The sequence below is a fragment of the Desmodus rotundus genome, chromosome 8 (assembly GCF_022682495.2).
Source record: "Desmodus rotundus isolate HL8 chromosome 8, HLdesRot8A.1, whole genome shotgun sequence".
In the NCBI taxonomy this organism is placed as follows: domain Eukaryota; kingdom Metazoa; phylum Chordata; class Mammalia; order Chiroptera; family Phyllostomidae; genus Desmodus; species Desmodus rotundus.
Window position 1 is genome coordinate 127030037 of NC_071394.1, and position 18409 is coordinate 127048445.

The 18409-nt window shown below is 53.9% G+C and overlaps 1 protein-coding gene across 1 annotated transcript; it reads right to left on the reverse strand.

Annotated features, from left to right (window-relative positions):
• Nucleotides 1-4198: 4198 nt before the first annotated feature.
• On the reverse strand, nt 4199-7118 carry CYP8B1 (cytochrome P450 family 8 subfamily B member 1). The gene has a single exon (XM_024565753.4). It carries the CDS (start codon nt 6969-6971, stop codon nt 5466-5468), a length of 1506 nt encoding a protein of 501 aa, XP_024421521.2. The 5' UTR covers nt 6972-7118; the 3' UTR covers nt 4199-5465.
• Nucleotides 7119-18409: the final 11291 nt, after the last annotated feature.

An 18409-nucleotide genomic window follows, 5' to 3' on the forward strand; every position in this document is an offset into this window, starting at 1 on the left:
ATTTAAAAAATTATCTCTGGGTCCGTGATTCTATTTCTGTTCTTCCTGTTTGTTTAGTTTGATTTTGAGATTCAATTGTTGATACATATGTACTTTTTGCCATTTTATTGTTCATAGTTTTGATCTTTTTTTTAATAAGTCCCATTTAACATTTCATACAATAATGGTATGATGATGATTAACTCCTTTAGTTTTTTCTTGTCTAGGAAGCTCTTTCTCTGCCCTTCGATTCTAAATGATAGCTTTGCTGGGTAGAGTAATCTTAGCTGTAAGTCCCTGCTTTTTCGTAAGTTTGAATATTTCTTGCCAATCTTGTCTAGCCTGCAGTTTCTTTTGAGAAATCAGCTGACAGTCTCATGGGAACTCCCATGTAGGTAACTAACTGCTTTTTTCTTGTTGTATTTAAGATTCTCTCTTTATCTTTAACTGCTCGCATTTTAATTATGATGTGTCGTGGACTGGGCCTCTTTGTATCCATCTTGTTTGGGACTCTTTGTGCTTCCTGGACTTGCATGTCAATTTCCTTCACCAAATTAGGGAAGTTTTCTTTCATTATTCTTTCAGATAGATTTCCTTTTTCTTGCTCTTTCTCTTCCCCTCCTGGCTCACCTAGAATGTGAATGTTAGACCTCTGAAGGTTGTCCCAGAGGCTGCTTATACTACCCTCATTTTTTTGGATTCTTGTTTCTTCTTGTTCTGATTGGTTGTTTTTTGCTTCTTTATATTTCAAATCATTGATTTGATTCTCAGCTTCATCCACTCTACTGTCGTTTCCCTGTAAATTGTTCTTTATTTCAATTAGTGTATCCTTTGTTTCTGAGTGGGTCTTTTTTGTGCTGCTGAGGTCGTCACTAAATTCCTTGGGCATCCTTATAACCAGTGTTTTGAACTCTGCATCTGATACACTGCTTATCTACATTCTGTTTAACTCTTTTTCTAGAATTTGATCTATTCTTTCATTTGGGCCATGTTTCTTTGTCTCCTCATTTTGGCAGCCTCCCTGTGTTTGTTTCTATGTATTTGGTAGAGCTGCTTTGACTCTGTGTCTTGGTAGTGTGTCCTAATATAGTAGGTGTCCCGTAGGGTCCAGTGGCACAGCCTCGCCTATCACCCAAGCTAGGTGAGGTGTGCCCTTTGTGTGGGCTGAGTACACCCTCCTCTTGTAGTTGAGCCTTGGTTGCTGTTGGCAGGTCAATGGGAGAGATTTACCCAGGCCAGTCAGCTGCAAGGACTGTCTGTGACCACCGACCACCAACCTCTACCCTCCATGGAGGATCAGCGGTTCAGGGGCAGGGTGGTGGTGCTGTGACGTTGTCTGTAGCTGCCCACTGGTTGTGCAGTCTCTGGGGTTTCCCCAGTGGTGGAGGCTAAGGCCACCCCCCACCTGGGCACCACCCAGTCTGAGCTCTAAGGCAATCTGAGATGGCTGCTGCTGATGGTGGGTTTGGAGAGTCCCAGAAGAAGCCAAGCTGTGAATCTAAGGTGGCTGCTGCTAGTGCTGGGCCTAGGGGTCACAGAGGCCAGCTGTTGCTTGTTTGAGAGGATTAGGAAGTTGTGAAGCATGAGCCAATACCAGCCATTCATATGGAAAAGCAGCTTGGGTGGGGTCATAATTTGGTTGGGGTGGAGTCTCAGGGGATCTCCAGGGCAGGGCAAACAGTGTTAGCCAGGTTGATGGAGTCTTAGATATGGCACCAGCTTGCCAGCTCAGCAGGGGGAGGGCTTAGCGAAGGGACAATGGCCTCTGCCCTCCTTGATGCCAGACACTTCAGTTCCTCCCTGTGTACCACTGGTGCCTTTCAAGCTGCCACCCTAGTGCTGGAGCTCAGAGGGAGTGAGTCTGAGTAGGTGAGTCTGTGTGTGGGTTCTTTACGAGGAACTGCTTGGGGCTCCAGAAATTTCTTCCACTGACTCAATCCCCACTGGTTTTTGCAGCCAGAAGTTGTGGGGACTTATCTTCCTGGCACTGGAACCCTGGGCTGGGGGGCCCAGTGTGGGGCTGGGACTTCTTGCTCCTGAGATATCCCTCCCGATTTTATATCCATCACACGTGGATTTGGGGCCAGCCCTTTCTGCATCTGTGCCCCTCCTACCAGCCTGGATGGATGTGGTTTCTTTAATTCTGTGGTCGTCAGACTTCTATTCAACTCCATTTTTGGTGGTTCTGCGTGGTGGTTGTCCTATAGTTTAGTTGTAGTTTTGATGTGGTTGTAGGAAGAGGTGGACCATGTCTGTGTTCACTGTCATCTTGATTGGAAGTCTTTGTGCAGCCATTTCAGTATCGAAGATGGATGAAAATACACAACATTTTTGGCATATTATGCTTTATTATTTCAAGAAAGGTAAAAAGACAACTGAAATGCAAAAAAAAAAAATTTTGTGCAGTGTATGGAGAAGGTGCTGTGACTGATGGAATGTGTCAGAAGTGGTTTTGAAGTTTCTTGGTTCTATTGACATTTTGGCCAAATAATTCTTTGCTGTGGGGCTGCCATACGCATTGGGAGATGTTTAGCAGCACCCCTGGCCTCTACCCACTAGAAGCCAAGAGCAGGAGACAGCCGACATACTCAAAATATCCAAATCAATGAGGTTATTGGTGAAAGTGAAAAATGTGTCTTATTTTATGTAAAAAGCGGACTTTTTGGCCAACCCAATACTCTGCACCCAACAGCCAGAGTAATCATAGCACCCTCAGCCTTCCCTCCCATCTTCAGAGAAACCTGAGGCCCACCCCCCCACTAGGCTGCTCCCGTCCCTCTAGTTCAGCCAGGGAAATATTGTTGTTATTTTGTTTAATATCGCAGCCTTGGTGGGGGCCCCAGGGTCTGGCAACCAGGAGGCACCAGTGACGTACCACCTGCGGAGCAGCCCACAGTGAAGGGCAGCAGGGCTCTGCCTGGGAGCAGGGCTGTCCACCCTCCACCCTGTGAAGGGTGGTGAGAGTGTTCAGGGCAAGTTACTGCTTAGGAAAGCATCTCTTTTCTTCCCCAGGTTTTGGAATTCCACCCTCGGCGTGTCATCCCTGGCTTGCTCTGTTGTTATAAGCTATCCTCAGAGAATACACACGGTAGGCTTTTCTCTGAGGGAGAAAGGAGTTGGCTCAGAAATGAGAAACTGAGGACAGAACAGCTGGGTCAGGACAGGAAGTGGCTGGATGCATCCCTGTGGGTCTCAGTCTTCCTGCTGCTTCGAGCCCTCTGCCAGCAAAGGAAGGGTGGCTCTTGGAGAGGGTATCTCCAGCCATCCCCATGCAGGCGCCCTAGAACCACAGGTGCCAGTGGTGGGAACTGGCCTCCAAGTGCCCACTCCAGTTCTGGGTACTCCCTGCTTCCTGGGAGGCCTGTTGTCGTGGTGAATGTCCTTGGCTGTGGGATGGAGCACCTGTGTTCACCCTACACCTGACCCACCAAGGCTTCCCTGGGTTCCAGGCTCACCCTCACACCAGTTCCAGGCTCCACGAGGTTTGCTCTCGGTTGAGGCCTCCTGGCCCTGACTCAGTGGACTTGGGCCACCAGCCCTTCCCCGCCAGCCTGTCCACAGGCTCCTGGCCTGCATTGCTTTGGGCGTGGGGGAAAGGACAGGATGCAGCACCTAGGTCTGGGCAGGGTCGAGGAGGTATGTGAAGGCCTCGCCACTTTGCTCCGTCCCACAGCGCTGGGGCACAGGGCCTGGCTCTGTGGGCAGGTGGTCGGGAAGCTCTGCAATGGGTGACCCCCAGCCTCCCAGCCCCCTTGTCCCTCTCCTGTGCTCCCTACCAACTCCTCCTCGTGCTCCTGGCCCCTTGTGGAACAGGATGGGACATCCTGTCTTCTCCTAACCAGTAGAACCTCTCTCAGGCCCCAGGCAGATGCCTGGGCAGATGTCCTCAGCCCAGGTCTATTATCCTGGCAAAACTCCATGCAGAACAGGCAACCACAACAAGAAGGAAGAGGCCAGAGATGTGGGATGGGGTAGCAGACAGAGGCCCCACTGGGTGGTCCTGGCAGGGGTCCCGGCTTCAGGGACCCCTACACCTGCTGCCACAGTCCTAGCCCTGGCCAGGGTCCTGCCATCAGCCTGCTGAGCTCTGGCAGCAGCCCCCTCTCGCACCCTCCCAGCCCTGGTAAGCATGCCTGGTGACAGGGATTGTCTCTAGTTCGTGTGCCTGAAAGCTGAGGGCGGGCAGGGAGGGGCAGGAAATGATTTGAGGGCATAAAGTAAACTAGCCGAGACTGGAAGTCTGGTTTCTATCATTTAATCTGCATCTGGAGGATTGGGGGGGGTCAGAGATGAAGGAATAAGTTTCCATGCCCTATGGACCCCAGCATGGGGAGGGGGCACGAGGAGGAAACCAGGACAGAGAGCAAGGACTCATAACAGGTGTGCTGTGATACCGGAGGTGCTAGGGGAGCCGTTGGAGCGGGAGGCCAGAGGATGGAACGGGCCAGATCTAAGAAGGCTTCAGGAGTAGCTGGCACCGGGGTTGGCAGGAAAGGCAAGCAGCACGCTTTACAGACATTCCCACCAGGAAAGGCTGGAAAAGTTGGACTGCACTGCGTGGAAAATTTGGGGACCGACTGTGCCAAACCTTAAATGCCGAGTGTGTGAAGGGAATGGGAAGCCGGTAAATAAAACAGTGCCAGTTAGAGGTGCTTTTGGAAAACAGTGTCTGGCAGCAGGGAGGACAGAGGGCCTGCAGGCCGGGTGTGGAGGGAAGCGCTTGAATAACTCCTGTGTGGAAGGCGGGGTTTCTGCAGACCTGCTGTTCCCCTGGGCAGCCACTGGCCACAGGGGGCTGTCGCGAGCTTCACGTGTGGCTGGCTGGAACATGCCGCAAAGGTAAAAAGGACGTGCCAGTTTTGAACACACAGTACAATATGCAGTTGATGTACTGTAGAATTGTACACCTGAAACCTATGTAACTGTATTAACCAATGTCACCCCAATACATTCAAATTTTTCAAAAAGTACATACCTGATTTTGAAGGCAATACCGAAAAAGAAATGTGTCAACTAGGAAATTAATTAAAAATTACCCACGTGGCTTGCCTTACGTTGCTATTGCGCAACACCGTTTCTAGAACATGGCTTCCAGAAGACATGGAATGGAACTGAGAAAAAATTGAGTGGGGGGCAACGGGGCCTCGCAGTTGGGAGCTGCTGCGCCACTTGCGGGGACCAGCTTCTGTGCCACAGGAGCGGTGGAGGCGGGCGTCATCCGTCAAACAGAGCTGTCCTCACACAGGTCCCCTCCCCGTGGATTTCCTGTGGAAGGAGGACTCTGCCGAACCCACCGTGAGACAGAATGATTAGCCTGTGAGGTGTCTAGAAGGAGGCCAGAGAGCAAGGAGGACAGAGGTAGAGGGTGCCACAGAGCCAGAGGCAGCGGTAGTTGGCGGGGGTCTGGAGCTTCAGAGGGGCGAGAAGAGGTGGAGACCCCAAGGGCTCCCCCTAGCCAGGCTTGCAGCCCCCCTTGCAGGCCGCGCTCACTCAGGAGACCGCAGGCGGTACCGGAAGCGCACGTCGTGGCTGGGCTGCGTGGTGCCAAAGCCCCAGCGCTGGGGGTCCACGGGTGGCATGGGCGTGTCAGGGTCCACCAGCTCCAGGTCGAAGTGCGTGATCATGAGCAGGATGAAGAGCTTCATCTCGCTCAGGGCCAAGAACCTCCCGGGGCACATGGAGACGCCCGAGCCCCATGGCATGGTATAGTGGTGGATCTTTTTGCCTGCCTTGTAGAAGTCCACTTTCCGGGTGCCGTCGGGGTTGAGGAAGCGGTCGTACTTGAAGGCAGTGGGCTGGGGGTGGATGTCGGGGTCCATGTGTACTGAGAGGTAAGGAAAGAGGGCCACAATGTCCCCACTGCGGAGCTGGTACTCCTCCCCGCTGGCCATCTGCAGGGTGTGGTCACCATTCACCACCCTGAGGAGGGTGGGCGCTGCCCGCAGGCGAAGTGTCTCCTCCATCACACTGTCCAGCACTGGGGTGCGCTGCAGGGTGCTGACCTCGAAGTCGAAAGACTGCCCGGCCTCCAGCCTGGCCTCCCCCAGGACGTGGGCAGCCTCCTCTCTCAATGCCTGCATGGCTTCTGGGTGCTTCAGCAGGAACAAGAGGGCCCAGAAAGAGGTGGGCCCCGTGTTCCCCTGGGAGGCCCAGAGCATCATGAAGTTGAACTTGTCCTGCATGGCCGGGGCTACTCCCTGCTCCCTCAGAAACTGAAGCATGTAGGCTATCCAGTTGCTGATACCATCCTTCTCCAGGCTGTGTGTCACAGACAGGGTCTTGTGGAAGAGACGCTGGAGCCGGCCCACTTCTAGCCACTCCCGGGGCCCCAGCAAGGAGTAAACAAACCTGGGGAACAGGCGGTCGAACTTGCGGAACTGTACAAATAGCTCCTCTGCCTGTAGTAGGTCCTGTTCCACGTCCTTTGTGCAGCCAAACAAGCTCAGGTAGCCGGCCTTGAACAAGGCGCTGTAGCAGAAGTGAAAGAGGCCATCCTCTTGCCAGCTCCTGGCATCCGGACGCTGGCCCGCCGGCCCCAGGATGACCAAGGACAGGCAGTCCCGCATGGTTTTGTTGAGATCCTCCAAGCCGTCGCCCATGAGGTGTTTGGTGCTGGCTGAGTGTATCATCCGGTGGTCTCCCGGCCCGGACTGGTACCCAAATACCTTTAGCACCAGTTTTTCCGCATACTCCACAAAGTCTAGTTTCCTCTTCGTGTCCCTGAGGATGGGGCCGAAGGAGAGGGGGTCCATGAGGAAGGTGAAGTACTGGCCCCCGAGCTGCACTGTGAACACGTCCCCATGCTTGGCCCGCATGTGCTTCAGGAATTCCAGCATATTCCTCCGGAAAGCCATGGCGTGGCCCAGCCAGGGCACAGAGCCTTTATCCAGAGGGGGCTCCTGGGGCCTGCGCTGCCGGAGCAGCCCCAGCAAGCACAGGTATCCCACCACGGCCACCAGAAGGGCTCCCAGCACTGGGCCCCAGAGCACCATGGCTGTGCTCTCCCAGGGTAAGAGCTGGACACGCTGCTCTCTGGGTGCCGGAGAGCTGCTGGGAGGCCTTGACGATGGAAAGGTCTGCCTGCCTGAACCTTGCCCCGTGGCTGCAAGTTATAATAAATAACCCTGGCGAAACAGCGTGTGGGAGTGCAATTAGCACTTGCTAGAGCCTGCTCGTGTGGGAGGACCACTGGGACCGGAAGGAAGCCTCTGGCTTACCGCCACGGCCTCCTTGCCAGCTTCAGGTGTTGGGCTGGCCTTTTCAGACTCAGCTCCAGCGTCTTCTCTATGAAGCTTTCCTTGACCTCACTCCCACCCCCACAGCTTGCTGACCACTCATGACTTTATTTACTCATGTGCAATAAATAAAGTAATGATGCACTAATTTGCTATCTGATTCATCAGAAATGCACCGAGCACTCCGTTTCACATCCACCCTCTCTTCATATGACTTCAGTCTCCAAGCCTCTGGCCTCGGGCCCTGTCCCTGGCCCAAGTGGCTTGCACACTTCTCTAACGAGTGCAGACTGGAAATCTTGAAACTATGAAATGCCGGAGATAGTAGGGACCTCAAACCAATGGCTTTATTTCACAATAGGGTTCCAGTGAAACGGGGACTTTGACAGCTGCCCTGGCTCGGGTGAGGTGAGTTGGCTGTTTACTCAGGGCCTCTGGGACATGTCAGGTCAGGTCCCAAGGAGAAACCTGTGCCCTTGACTCTGACGGTTTAGTCCAGCAGCCTCGCCCATTGTTATAATAGGTGAAGTTCAGACTCAATTCAGCCACTTCTGGCCACCCCCAAGCGACTCTAACTTTCTCGGTGACCTGCAAACAGGGACTCAGTCTCCTCAGATAACCAGAGGATTTCCACATGCCCTCTTTGAGTGAGTTCCCTTTGCCTTGTGCTCCCCTCCACAGGATATCCACACTTCCTCCATGAAGTCCTCTCTGATTGCTCGGGGCACAGCAAGTACTCAGCACCATGAACTTTCTCCAGCCTTAGAATTCACTAGGAATCTTTGGGCCAACTCCAATGAGCTGAACTTTGTCCCCCAGTTTTTAATGGGTGGCAGCACCACCTTACAGTCATTCTCACCTTTATTCATTCATTTCCTCACACCCGCTCATTCATTTATTCCCTCCTTCCTTGGAACAGCCCCATCTATGCATTCAACAGATATTTACTGGCCACTTACTGCCAGGAATTTTGCTACAATCCTGAATGAGACAGACACAGTCCCTGCCCTCTTAGAGTTATGGCCTAAGGAAGGGGAAAAGATATTAAATCATTGCCCAGAGAAGATGTCATTCCAATTGTGCTAAGTGCTGCAAAAGAGAAGAGCAGAGTGGGAAGTGGGTGGGGAGTCAGGAAGACTCCATTAATCAGGTGGTAATTAAGTAAAGACCTGGAGGATACTACGGAGGGCAGGACCAATAAAAGGACATGGGTCCTATCAAGACAGCATAAAGTATCTAAAGCAAAGTGGAGTCATCATGTCAACCAAGATGGCTGCCCGTCAGCCATGGCACTTTGGTTCAAGAGGGAAACTACCTAAGTCAGAGCAGACACATCTGGCAAGGAGACACACCTAAGATATCTGCACACGTGACCAGAGTAGCTGTGTCTGCAGAGCGGGACCACTCATAGACAGGCTCCTGGGGAAATTCTGCACTTGCCATCCTGGGGGCCAAGCAGAACAGCCATGTACCACCCATGGGCTCCTGGGCAAATTCCCCACTCAGCATCAGAGGTGCCAAGACACTTATCGAAAGACCCAGAAGGGTGGGAGCACACCACTCTCAACGTATAACAGAGGCGGGCTCCAGACCACTGCTGAGACAGCCGAGCTCCACACACCAGAGGGCTGCTCCACGCCACACTGCTGCCCCTTGGCACAGGCGGCCAGAGGCTCTGCCCTGCTGGACTGAGGACTTCGCCTGCCCCGCTGCCCGCCTGGCTCCGGAGGTTTTTTTCTTGCAAGACGCTGACAATTCCCTTGCCCACCGTGCTGTCTCCTGGACCTGCAGACTGAGACTCTGGGACTCGGGTCATTATCCCCCATTGGTTGTTCTGTGTGGGGGTGATACATTTCTCTTAGATTGTTAGAGTGTGAGTAGGACATCAGTGTATGTTGATGTTCTACTTTGAGTGAACATCATTCGGTAAAAGCTGAGTGAATAGCATGGTTACTGTGCGTGCCCTGTGTCTATTCCTTGGTGCCGGCTGCTCAGCAGGCAGCTAGCCAAGCAGTTGCCCGACTGACTTACAGGAGAGGCCCTATCACGAACATACATGACAAATGCCAAGGCCAGGTCAATGGGAGTTGTGTGTGGTGGTGCTGCTGCCAGAGGGGCGGGCCGCTCAAAGCATTTGGCAGAGCTGCCCTGAGATACAGAGTGCGCACCCGCTCCGGCCAGTGTGGCTGCAGCGCGGAGGGAAGAGCCTCCAGCAGGGTGCGGGTTCCGCAGGCTCAGCGCAGACTCGCGCTTCGGACCATCACGCTTCACTGAGCTCTCTGGCACTAGTCCGTCTGGCCACCCCGGTGTCTGGATTCAGCCCCGAGGGCCCGAGGGACGAACGGGCAGTGACTACTGGCTTCCGCGAGCCGAGGCTGGCCCGCCCCAGGGAAATTGGCCTTCCCAGCCGCCCCCACCCGTCCGCGGGGACAGCAGTCAGCGATCCACAGAAAGCAGGGCGAAGCCTCGACACGCCTCTGCCTTCCACCCTTCTGCCGAAGCTCCGCGGAAGGGTGGGGACGAGGTCACGAAGATCCGCGGGGCCGGGGGGGGGGGGGATGGCCTGGAGGGACCAACGACACGCAAAGGCGGCTTCCCGGCGGGTGCCCTAGTGTGGCCGTGGGCCTGAGAGCAGGACAAGCGGTGACGCCTGCGCGATGTCATCTCTGGGGCAGCGCGGAGGGCGAACCTCGGTGCCGAGGCGCTCCCTGTCGGTCAGTGCTGGGGATTTGCACCAACTCGCTGGGTATCTGCCAGCTCGTTTGCAGAGCAATCAGTAGCGGGGCGGGGCTGGGGCTGGAGGAGGACTGGCGCAAGGGGTGCCTCCTTCCCTCCCAGCACCGCTGTTTCTAACCTGCGCGATAGCGAAGCCGCCACTGTGGCTCAGGCTACTGGCAGCTCTCGTCTCCTTTCCCCGCGCGAGCCTCGTTCCGTTCGTTGTCCTTCAGCATTCTGTGTGCCTGTTTTTCGCCTCATTTGCACATCCCAGGGTGGGCAGTGGGGTGGGTTGAGTTCTCTAAAGAGGGCACAAGCGAGTCTCTGGTCCCGTCTGCTCTCGTCTGCCCAGTCCACGTATTGCCCAGGGTTTTGAGCAACTGGGCACAGACCAGAGAGACGGTTCTGTTGACCTGTTGGGGTTCCTATAGTGGGGTTCTCTGTGGGTTCTGTAGTCCAGTTGCACCGTCTGTACCCCAGTCTTGTTTGCCCTTTGTTCCAATTCTAGATGACTTGGGCTGCTCCCTCAATGCCTGCCACTTCTGCCCGCTGCCTCCCCCCCGGATGCAACAGTGGCACCGTTGAAATAAATAGAGATGCAGGGGAGAATCATTTCATGCTGCCTTTAGATTGGGTGATAGTCTCATTTAACTTAGGGATGGGCTTATTTATGGTCCCTTCACCTGCCTAGCCTTCAAGGATCTTTCTTTTTTCCAGAAATTGAAGGAAACTCCGCCATGGCAGCTGGGCTCTTGACGGTCCAGCCCAAAGTTAATCACCTTCTCGTCAGCATCGCATATACCTGTGTTAACCTAACAACAAAAGCCAAAGTGAGAGGCAGCAGGTGTTTATTTGAGGTGAAAGGACAGCTCTTCGGGAAGCACTGATTCACGCAGAAACCCAAATAGTGTTCCAATTATGGGATAAAGGGAAGGGAATGAATACGTGAATAGAAGGGACCGAATGTACAAACGGATAAGGGCCAGACCGTATAGAAAAACAGAACTCTGACCTTCAATCTTCAGCAACCAGCCCCGGAAGCCAAAATAACCCCGGTAGCCCCAAACAGCCAGCATTTGATGAATATGGTCCCTCGGCCAATTGTGAGAGATGTTTTGCTTCTAGCTAACCCTCATGCTAACCTTCTCCAACCAGAGCCTACCTGAAGCCTTCCTGTTTTCTACTATAAACCTTTCCCACTTCTCTGCCTACTTTGAGACTCTGCCAGATGCCAGTAAGTGACTAGGGCCAGCTCCCTTTCTATAATAAACTCTGAATAAATAGGCTTTGCTTGTTCTCATATGGGTGGTCTCTGTTTATTTCTGCAACCCTGTTTAAAAGCTTAACTTCCTGTTGTGCTGTGTGATGCTGGGTAAGCCATTTCCTCTCTTTGGGCCTTATTTTCTTCAACTGAGAAACGGGTTCAACATTTGTTTTATTCAACAAATATTCCTTGGCACATAGAGAATTTGGGCCCTAAGAGGTGCTGGACATTGGGCGGCTGTTGGAGGCACAAAGACGAACCTATCAAGGAAGGAGGCTATTCTCTGGGAGTGTAAAACCTGGTAAAGGAAGGCAGATAGGTTAACAGGCCTAGTGAAGTAAAGTATATAATGCTCTGTGTCAGCACCCATGCTGCAAGGGCGCAGCAAAGCGGAGAAGGGTGGTCAGTGGGAAGGCCTCCAGGAGAGGATTCCCAGAGGCAGCCTCCCCTCCAGCTGCCAGCTCTCCCACCTACCCCATCCCTGCAGCAGCGTGACCCCAGGGACGGTCAGTGTTTCGGGGAGAGCTGGACCCCTCTCCCCTCCCTCCTTTGCAGGGAAGAGAGGAGGACCACAGAGATGAGCCGCCCTCCCTCCTCCTAGACAAGCCAGAATGGCATGAGTACTTCAGCCTCCACTTCCCTGGTGGGGAGCCCAGGCTCCCGTGGAGGGTGGGGTGCTGGCAGGTGGGAGGGGGGGCTTGCATGGCTGGTGGGACTCCCGGGCACAAGGCTGCTATGCCAGGCCTGCCTGGGTCCAGAGCATCCCTTGCTGACCCTGGGCAGCCCGCAGGAGGGCCCTGCTCATGCTCACTTCCCCATGGGTGGCCGAGGCCAGGGCAAGCCTAATGAACTGGGCGCACTTGGGCCCTGCGCTGGAGCTACTGCCGGGACAGCTCACGCCCGCCCAGACGCTCCTGGTGAGTGCGGGGCAGGCACCACGAGGCTCGGTTCTGTCCCGGGCTCTAGGCTCAGATAAGGGGCAGAAAGGAGGCAGTGTGGCGACCGGGAAGGTGGGGTACATCCCAGAGTGGAGGGCAGGGACAGAGTATATTTGACACCCTGCAGACTGACTGACACCCAGGGGAAGCACACCTGCCGCTGGCTGGCTGCACAGTCTGAGCCTTGGGCTGCGGCAGAAGTGTTCACAGTGCTGTGCACGGCGACACATGTCCAGAAGGTGACACTGGGTTGAAGAGCTGGTTACGTTTGAGGTGGGTCTTGAAATGAACGTGAGTTTGCAGGCTAGGGAGGGAGGAGCTGGGTCTTCAGGCAGGGGATCTCCAGGTGCCAGGGCACATATCTGGGCAAAGAAAGTGTTTGGGTTCTTAACAGGTTGGTCACAGGAGAAAAGATAAGGGTGGTGGCTGAAGAGATGATCCTTGGCAGGTAAACTGGGCCCCGGAATAGTGAATGGAACTGTTTGTGGTGCTGAGGATTTGGACTTTTTCAGGTAGGCGAAGGTGAGCCAACCAAAGCCTTTGAGCCCCAGAGCGCAGGGTGGGTTGCTGTGGGGACTCTATAGGGCAAGAGCTGACATGACCTCACACAGGACCTCCTTGCCCAGCCCCTAGCCCTGTGCTGTGGGTACAGTGGGAGGAGACTAGATTCCTGGTGCCCCCTGCCAAGGCCTCAGTTCCTCATCCCCTCAGTTTGGGAGACCCGGCCCCAAATCAACCTGGTCTTGCAGAAGTCTGAGCTTGAGTGCTCTAAGAGAGGGCGAGAACCAGAAAGCTCCATTCTTCCGCAAGTGCGATCGCCCACTTGCTCACTCACACTCTCTGAGCACCTGCTCCTCTGTCCACGCCCTGACCTTGGAAGCCTCTGCCCCCTCTGCCCTGGGTCTCCTGCCTCTTTCCCTGGACGTCCTCTTCTTGTTCTCCCTAGTAATGTCCCTTCTTTCCCCTCCTTCCCTGGAGATACTGGCCTGGGAGGAGCCCTGGGATGACTCTGTCTGCCCACTCACCTGCCTGTCCCATTTCCTTCCCCTCGTTCCCCTCGAGAAGCTTTTCCATTTCCCAGACCAGCTCTGGTTTCCCAGCTGGAGCGAGGGGAAGCACCCAGGTGCTCCACTCCTCAGGGAGCTCTGGATGGAGAGCGCCCGAGGGGCATGTCCTCAGGTGACTGGGGACGTGAGTGTCAGTCATCTGACAGGTTCCCTTGTCTCGATCTTTACATTCTAGTGGGTATGCGTTCTCTTCACCTAGTGCTGTCAGACACGCGTGGATTGCTTCTTGTCCTCTGTTCCCATGGTTTCCCGTCTTCTGGTTTTATTCATCCTGGCTCCTCTGGGTGCCATCCTCATTCACCTTTTTCTCTTCATCTCCCCAGTTCTTATCACGGCTGCTGTGTCTTTACCCCCTGATTTTCTGTTTCCTCTGATCTGAGGTGGGCTTTCTGCTTTCCTGTCCTGCTTATGATGTCCAACAGAAGATTCCGACCGCCCTTCGGGGTACCATGGCCATTTTTGCATTAGAAATCAAGAAGTTTCAATAGCCCTGGTCACTGTGGCTCAGTTAGTTGGAGCGTTGTCCTATAACCGAAAGGCTGCGGGTTCGATTCTTGGTCAGGGCACATGCCTAGGTTGCTGGCTTGATCCCTGGTCAGCGTGGACCATACGCATGGATCCCCAGTCCGGGAGGGTACGGCAGGCAACCCGTCGCTGTTTCTCTCTCACACAGATGTTTCTCTCTCTCCCTTCCTCTTTCTCTAAAAGCAATAAAAAGTGTCCTCTGGTGAGGATTACAAAAAGGAAGAAGAAGTTTCAATAACCCTGAACCAAATGGTTCCTATCCCTCAGGGATTTCTGGTGGGGAAAGCCCTGGCATTCCTTTAGGTCCTGTATGGGGCTTTGCTGTCAATCTCTGCTCTTCTCCGCCTCCCTGTGTGTTGGCTTTGCCTGCAGTCTGGCTCCTCTCGTGGGTATGAGGTGATTGCTAGTTGTGAATGGTACCCAGGGGAGAGCAGGGCAGGCCTTCTTCAGACTTCAGCTGTCGCTGACCAGAGTCCCGAGTGTTGCTCCTGGGAACCATCTTAAGCCTCCTGCCAGCTCTAAATCAGGTACTGTGGCCAGGGAAATGCTGTGTGCTGATTGGCTAGGCCTGGACTGCTGATCCCTGAATTGGTCTCTCTTGTAGTGAGTGGGGTGGGACAACCAGCTTAGCTTAGACCAGTGAGGGGCCCAGACTGGGAGCTGGGGTTGGGATCATTCCCACCCCAAAGGGCATGGTTACTCTGTGATGGGGGAGGGGTGCAATGGATGGAGAGAGGGAACTACGATGTGCTCTGCATTCTCAGGATCTCGGTGCTTCCCCTCCCTGCCACCCAAGGGAATGTCCCATCTGTGCTTTAGGCAGAAAGCCAACAGCTAAGTTATTCCTTAGGCCAAACCCTAACTCCCTGACCTGCAGCAGACCGGGGAGCACAGGTTCCCACTCCAAGCTCACTTTTGTCTCAGAGAAGCGAATACTCGGGAACACACAGTTCTTGGCTTCGGCAGCATCAAAAGGTCGTCATGTGGAAGGTGCAGAGTTGGTTTGCTTCCTGGGAGGCTTCAGATGGGAGTTACAAAGAGACACATCTGAGCCAAGCCCAAAGACTAGTTTATTAGAGTGGACCTTTGTGATTACAGGTGTCTGCCATTAGAGTAAGAAGGGGGCTCTGGAAGTGGCCGGGGAGGGTGTGAGGCCGTTTCTTACGGATGCTGTAGACAGAACCATAGTCGACCCTCTGGGGAAGGAGATGGCAGTGGGTGGATGGATAGGAAGGAGGGAAGCTGAGATCGCTGTTTCCCGACACAGCCTCCGGAGCAGCTCTTTGCAGGTCCATCCCTTCCTGCTTCTTTCTCAGGTGCGGAACGTAAGACACCTTAGTCTGTAGAACAGACTTTAGTCTTTCCTGTTTCTTGTTGACATCTTAAGGTGAGCGATCTGTTTTTATCCTTTGGGGAACTGATGGAATAACAACGTCCCTGTTCCGTTATTTCCTATCCTTTACATTCCTCTGCCTCTCAAGTTCCAGGTCGTCTCTGTTTCCGGTCTTTCCACCCACCTGCCTTCCCTTTTACAACTTTCGCCTCTGCTCCTTTGCTCACGCCCCGCCCCTCGCACTGAGCCAGCCTAATGTATATCTCGGCAGGCTGTCCCATTTGTTGTTGTTGCTGAGGTGTTCCACCCTGCCCTGCATCAGAAGGCTCGGCCTGGACACGGTGTTCCCCTAGTGCAGCGGGGCCTGAGACAGAGTCGCCGAGCTCACAGCATACATGGTGTACCCCTAATTTCTCAACCAAGAGCAAACTTAACCCCCAAGCTTCCAGCTTCGATTTGAATTGGCACAGTTCATTTAATTTGGTAGATTTGGGGTCTTACACTCAAAGTGAACAGATGACCTAGAGTCAACCAGTATTTTAAAAGTAAACACTTGTATTTTACTCATGTGTTAGTTGCCAGGGATCAGAAAAAGTAATATGTGGCCCTTACCGCAGAAGACCTCACAATCTAATAATAGGACATTATACAGAAACGTCTAATTACAGCAAAATGTGATGCTATCAAAGAAGAGTGTATAAGACTCTGGGAGAACAAAGAAGGTAAGGAGGAGGCAGCCTGCCCAGCTCTGCCTCAGGCGGTTTGGGGAAGCGCTTTTCATAGCAGCCCCGGGACTGGGTTGCATAAGACTGCACTTCCTTGCAGTGTGAAGTGTAGGAGGGAGATTCTTCTGGCTGCTCCCCTCTGTGCGGGAGGAGCTCAGGTTCTGCAGGTGAACCACAAAGGATTCTTGATTTCTGACCAGGTCTGCTGCCCCGAATCCTGGTTTGTTCTTGTTGTGCTACAAACTGGACCACCTGGGAGGAATTCTGACTTGTCCTCTTTAGATTCAGTTGAATTATTTCCTGAGAGCACCTCTCCCCCCATGCTCACTCAGTCTGGTGCTGGGAGGCACAGCCCTCAGAAACTCTGTGTCTAGTAGATGCCTTTTGCTTTTGGTGGTTTGTTGTGTGTTAGCTCCCTTTTTCCATTTCAGCTCGATCAGGGTCTCTGAGACACAGGGGTGGCACTGGGAGAGAAATGGATATATTAATACCACTTGGTGACTTCAACCCAAGGCTGAATCAAAGCGTAGACCAGCTGCACTGCAGAGCATGGCCACACGGTGGTGCTGTTTACCTCTTCAAGGCCTCGTTGTTTAAAACATCTGCCTTGGGCACCCCTGATTCTGGGACCGCCTGGTTGTGTCCAGTCCTGCCGGCCAGCCCTGAAGCTCAGTGCGTTTCCTCCTTGGCATGCCTTCTGAGGGAATACTGTCTGCCATGGTGAAGGCCGTTCATGATCCCCATTACCCAAGATCCCAGGATTTGTCCTCAGACGCTAACCAGTGACTGCCGACCTGGGAAAGCAGGGCCTGGCTTTGGGAAGCATGTTGAGCTGGTGCTGCCCCTCCTTCACCCCCTAGACCAAGGGTCCCCCACCTCCAGGCCGCAGACTGGTACCAGTCCCGGCTTGTTAGGGACTGGGCCACACAGCGAGAGGTGAGCATGAATGAAATGTGCTTGAATCATCCCAAAACATACCCTCCTTCACCAGGCCCGTGAAAAAATCGTCTTCCACAAAACAGGTCCTTGGTGCCAGAAAGGCTGGGGCCCGCCGTTCTAGGCTGCTGCTTGGGTGCAGGAACAGGGTAGGGGGCCATCAGAGCTTCATCAAGGTCTCTGTGAGCACCGCCTTGGTCAGGGGGGTGGAGAAGAGGTGTCCTTTGATGAGCCCCCATAAGGCGTTAAGCTCCTTACACTCACCGTCTGTTTAAAACTTTCCAACGCATGCCGCGAGGTGGGCATTACTCCCATTTCATAGACAAGGAAACTGAGGCTGGGTGGGCGCATGATCCGTCCAAGACTACACAGCTCAGGGGTGATGCTCCACGGCTCCCAAGTTCTCTTTCTTCGTGTGGTTGGTAAGATGGCACCCCACCCCTGTAGCACGTACAACTACCTCAGGGAGACGACTTCTAAAAGTACGTTCAATTAAAAAAAGGTGACAGCAACCTAAAATTGATGAGATGGAGCTACTTTGATTGGCAGGGAAATAGTCACAATATATTGCTAAGTGAGGAAAAGCAAGCTTGAGAACAGGAGTTAGTCCTCAGTGGAGGCGAACCGAGAGAGGACTGTGCCCACCGCCCAGATTGGGGAGGCTTCCCCGGTTTCCCACCAGTCACCCCCTCCCGAGGGCGAACCGTGTCTATTATGTACCGCCGGCGAGCGCTGTCTGCTCTGCGCACAAAGGAAATAACTGGCTGTGCGAACTTGTAGGTTCAGATGCTCTCACCGCATTTAGCCTGTGACATGCATCCATGCTGTGGCGTGTGACAGAGGCCTTTCAAAACCGCTGAGCGCCGTCCCACTGACTGAATGTACTGCTGGGGGATGGACATGTGGGTGTGAATGAAGCTACTGTGAACCTCCTTCTGCTTGTCTTTTGGCTGACGTGGTCACGCGTCTCCTGAATATGTGGGTTGTCTCCAGTCTGAGACCCCAGGAATAACGCTGCGACGAGCGTGCTGGCACCTGGCCGTTGGGTGCAGGTCTGCGGGCGGGTGTGCGGGGTCACAGAGCGCGTGGATATTCAGTCCGAGCAGATAGCCAGAAAGGTTTCCACCATGGTGGTACGTCTTGTTTGTTACGACATTCGGCACCAGACGCAGGAGGTGCGGCAATGCTCCCTGGATGAGTACATGGAGAGGGAGGGGCCGGGGGACAGGGAGTGGGGAAAGTACGTGACAGAGAGTGTCAGCGTTGCAGACACGCTTTGTCACAGAGTCACAGGCACAGCCAACACTGATTCTCGTTAGTTAGCTTTCATCTTGGAGGGTACTGCTTCAGCCCGGTCCCAGGTGCTCCCAGGGAGCCCAACGGCGGACAGCTGGGCCACTCCGGGTCTCTAAAAGGTCCAGGCACTGAATGAACGTCACTAAGCTGTTAACCCAGGTGCCAGCCCCCAGCTAACTCCTGGCTGTGGACTCCACGCCCTGTCCTCTCTCCAACAAGGAGCACGCAGACTCTTCTGTCCTGGGGGACTGTGCACAGCCCACCCGGAGGTGATTCAGGGGACACAGGCACTGTCTGTGCTTCCGATAACGGAAGGGTGGGTATCAGTCATGTACTCCAGCTCCCCAAAGGGGCTGTGGGGTGCCAGAAAAAAAAGGGCTTGTCTTTCTGAGGGTT